Source organism: Triticum aestivum, chromosome 4D (assembly GCF_018294505.1).
Source record: "Triticum aestivum cultivar Chinese Spring chromosome 4D, IWGSC CS RefSeq v2.1, whole genome shotgun sequence".
NCBI lineage: Eukaryota > Viridiplantae > Streptophyta > Magnoliopsida > Poales > Poaceae > Triticum > Triticum aestivum.
The window spans coordinates 293,989,128-293,993,074 of NC_057805.1; the positions used below are offsets into that span (position 1 = coordinate 293,989,128).

The 3,947-nt window shown below is 47.5% G+C and overlaps 1 protein-coding gene across 1 annotated transcript; it reads right to left on the reverse strand.

Annotated features, from left to right (window-relative positions):
• Positions 1-2,829: 2,829 nt before the first annotated feature.
• LOC123099920 (uncharacterized) lies at positions 2,830-3,453 on the reverse strand. The gene has a single exon (XM_044521938.1). The coding sequence runs from the start codon at positions 3,330-3,332 to the stop codon at positions 2,976-2,978; it is 357 nt and encodes a 118-aa protein (XP_044377873.1). The 5' UTR covers positions 3,333-3,453; the 3' UTR covers positions 2,830-2,975.
• Positions 3,454-3,947: the final 494 nt, after the last annotated feature.

Consider the following 3,947-nt stretch of genomic DNA (forward strand, 5'->3'; position numbering starts at 1 on the left):
AGCTTTCTCCTTAGGGTATATATACACTGTTGCACTAGCTAGGTAAATATTTTTGTTTCGGAAATTTAAACTTGTTTTCTCTAGGATGTGCTATCTATGTACAGTATTCTTGGGTGGTCATGCTTTATTTATATATGTGATATTTTTCCTTAGCATGGTTTATTTCTGAGCATTACCGTGCTATATATTGAATAACATATTATGAGTGGATTTCAACTACGTGTATCATAATAGAAGATGTAACTGATAGATCACCACAAGAATTCTTAGGACAGCAAAGCGCGCATATACCTCTATTTTATGTGGAGGGAAATATATCTAGTGCACGAGTGCTTGTGGTGCTACTGGTGCACCGGACGCCGTAGCGAATTTTAAAATATTCAAAAATCTGGAAAAAAAATCTAGCACATTGACATAACATTAATGTATATTTTCACAAAATTTCAAATCAAAAATTGAAACATTGCACAAACATGTAGACCGAAGAAGGTTACTGCCATGCCCGCCGCACCTATTGCAGTTGATAGGCGACAATGGATTCCTCCTAAGCAAGGTTTTGCCAAGATAATGGTTGATGGGGCTGTGGACCGGAATATTAATGAAGGATTTTTTGTCGCAGTTTGCAGGGATGATTCAGGCACATACTTAAGAGCCTCCGCTTTCAAATGTTCGGGGATCTCAGACCCGACAATTCTTGAAGCTTTCGCTTGCTGTGAAGCCTTATCGCTTGCCCTGGATCTCTCCCTTTCACATGTGATCATAGCTTCGGATTACAAAGTGTGTGGTGGATGACTTGAAGGAAGGCATGGGAGGCAAATATGCAAAGCATTATCAAGGAGATTACAACAACATCAAGGCAATATGAAAGATACTCCTTCATCTTCGAAGGACGTGATAGCAATATTGAGGCACATAGCCTCGCGAAGCACGCTTCATATGTGGCTCCTCAATCCTCCGGACATAAATTGTATCCCTATGAACCTTGTTTATGATCAATAATAAAGAGTGGTTAGACTCAAAAAATCGTTCACCGGCCTGTTATGCGGACCGCCGGGGGGAGGGGGGGGGGTCAGCCGGGTATGAAAATCATGTATATTCAAGCGACTACACAGGTATAACTGGCTTCTCCACTGCCTTAGAAGGCTGGTCATAGTAGGGAGTAACTTATACTAGCGTCATGCATATGACACTAGTCTAAGTTACTACTTTCATAGTGCAAAGTATCATAGTAATAGTGTCATAGATGGCTTCATTTATTACCTTGTAGACACATTTTTTCCTGGAAAGTGTTATTATATTACAACAACACATCAATATTCATTAAATACTTGCCGTATAAGCAAACTTGCATTGAGATGTGTTATGTTACTAGCTAAGTTACTCTCACGATAACTAGCCGAATGTGAATGTGACCTTTGCAAGGGATAACCCTTAGAGTAACTAGAAGAACGCCCGTGCGTTGCAATGGGGCCACATTAACTTTAAGAGTTCAATATTAATATTCTCATACATATCAAGTGACATTGGCGACCTTTTTATCATCAAACCCTCACACACACACTCTCTCCCTCCCTCTTCCTCACTCTCTCTCCCCCTCTCCCTCTCTCTCTAACACACACACACATCCATCTTACTGGGTACGGGACCATAATCCATCTATTTCACACACACTAGTGCATAACAATATGGATTATGCATATTATATTTGCCACCACAACTGAGGAAATTAATTTCATGTAAATCGGCCAGCCACAGCTCCAAGAATACGCGGAGGAGGTGGCCTGGGTCGGCGTCGGCGCCGTCCGGCGCGGGCCATGGGCCTGCTTCCAAGTGCGTCTGCCGGCTGGCCACCCACACCGGGTCCTTCAAGTGCCGCTTCCACCGCATCAACTCCCAGGGCCACGGCCACGGCCAGGGAAGCCACCCTTCTTCGCCCCCTTCACCGGCCGCGGCCAACGCGGTGCCGCGGCACCCGGCCTCACCGTCCTCGTCCTCCGGCACCGTCGCGACCCAGTGATGCAGCCCAAGCATCAGCCTCGAGAATCAAGAACGCTCGACAACGGAGAGGGAAGGGAAGATCATATACATGTCATAAGAAAGGGAGTTTATTTACTGCTCCCTCGATGTATTGTTTTCTTTGTTTGGAGATTGATTATCATTCGTGAGTTAAGGTAAGGTTAATGTGATTGAGCGATTTTTCTGAAAATCAATTATTTGTTTTCTAATTAATGTGATTGAGTAATTTAAGGTAAGGTTAATTAATTTAGATTTGATCTTTAGAGATTGTTCGTGATTGATTCTACATTACTAAATAACTTGCGCCAGTATGAAAAGTTTTGATTTGTTTAGATTTCTTTCGTTGTGTGAGACTGTGACGCGAAAATAAACCGATCAAGTGGGGGGAGGGGACAGAAAAAAATCTATGAAAAAAACCAGCGAAGGTGGGAGGAGATACAAAAAAACCATGAAAGATGGGACGAAAAAGACCCTGAAAGCGAGACTAACAACTGCTCCATTAGGAGTAGAGATGCTAGACAGACGGATTTATAATTACGAATTCCATGGATTGTGATTAGCTGGCATCTTTTAGTTGGAGATTAAGGAGGAGACGAGCCCACCCCCCTGAATTTTGTTGGGTGGGTGGGTGGGAGGGGTTAGTTAGCGTGAAAACCGCCGTTAGATGCTCATAATTGTCCGTATGTAGCCAATGGATACCAGATGGTTAAAAAGACAGTGTGCAAGTCAGAAGAGCATGCTTACGATCTGGCGAAGGCCACTTTTTTGTAGCTTGGGATCGGTAGCTATGCTTTGCTATCAAGCGATCGAGCAGGATAGTTAACAACGATTTGAGCACAAACCCGTGAAATAAATCTGAACGGCAAAAGTTACATGCAGTGATAACCGTTGTTATTTTCGCAATAATAATCGAAGAGATGGAGGAGTTTTGCATGCGCGTGGTACACAAACAGCAGAGATCAGCCTCGCTTGACGGGGTCGAAGTTGGAGACGGCGACGACGGCGCCGATGATGCCGAGGAGCACGACCCCGCCGGAGCCGATGCTGAGCAGGAAGTTCTTGAGCGACGGCGGAAGCCCGGGGCCAGCGGCCTCCGCGACCTCCGGCAGCACAAGCGCGGCCGCCATGGCCGCGGCGGTCAGCCCGGCCGCGGCCTTCTCTTTCACCGACTGCTGCCCCGACGCATGGACGACGCACGTCCTCGCCCGCGGCGAGCAGGGTCGCAGCGAAGCGCCGAGGCCGAGGCCGAGCAGCCTCCCAAGGCCACCTGCGACGGACAGAGAGGCCGCGACGGTGGTCGCGAATGTGGCGGTCATGGATGTTTAGCTCTAGGTGCGCGTGTAGTGGTTTGTGTTACGTGCGCCGGTGTGTGCCTGCCTGCCTACAAGAGCTTCTTACCGTGAGAAAGATAGGGGCATGGACTATGGAGAGCCGGAGAGGGGTGGATGGGGATATCAGGTTCCATGTTAGCACATTAGTCTGACGTGGGAGGTCCCTGTCGCACCAAATGGCGAAGCAGGATAGGCTTATCTTCTGAAGTGAGTTTGCTGGCTCCTGGCCGTGCTTGGAGCATCTCGAGCCGTTCGGTCTCCAAGGGGCTTGAAATATCGCCGTCTCAAGGCGCGCTGGCGATAATATCGGTGTAGGAGCGGTCGGTTTCCGAACCGCCGCCCCACGCCCCCCTCCGTTTTTGAAAAATAAACTCGGCCAAATTTCATCCAAACAGGACGCATATTCGTCCAAACTAGCCGATTTTCATTGTTATTTGTACATAAACTTAAGAACATGAATTTAAAACTAACTAAAAACGACCAGTACACCTAGCACTACTATGCCGCCGCCACCGCCCGCCTTCTACATGCCGAGGAGCCTGTAGAACCGGGTGTAGTCGCTGCCGTCGTCGTGCGTGCCGCCGCCGTCCCTGCTGCACC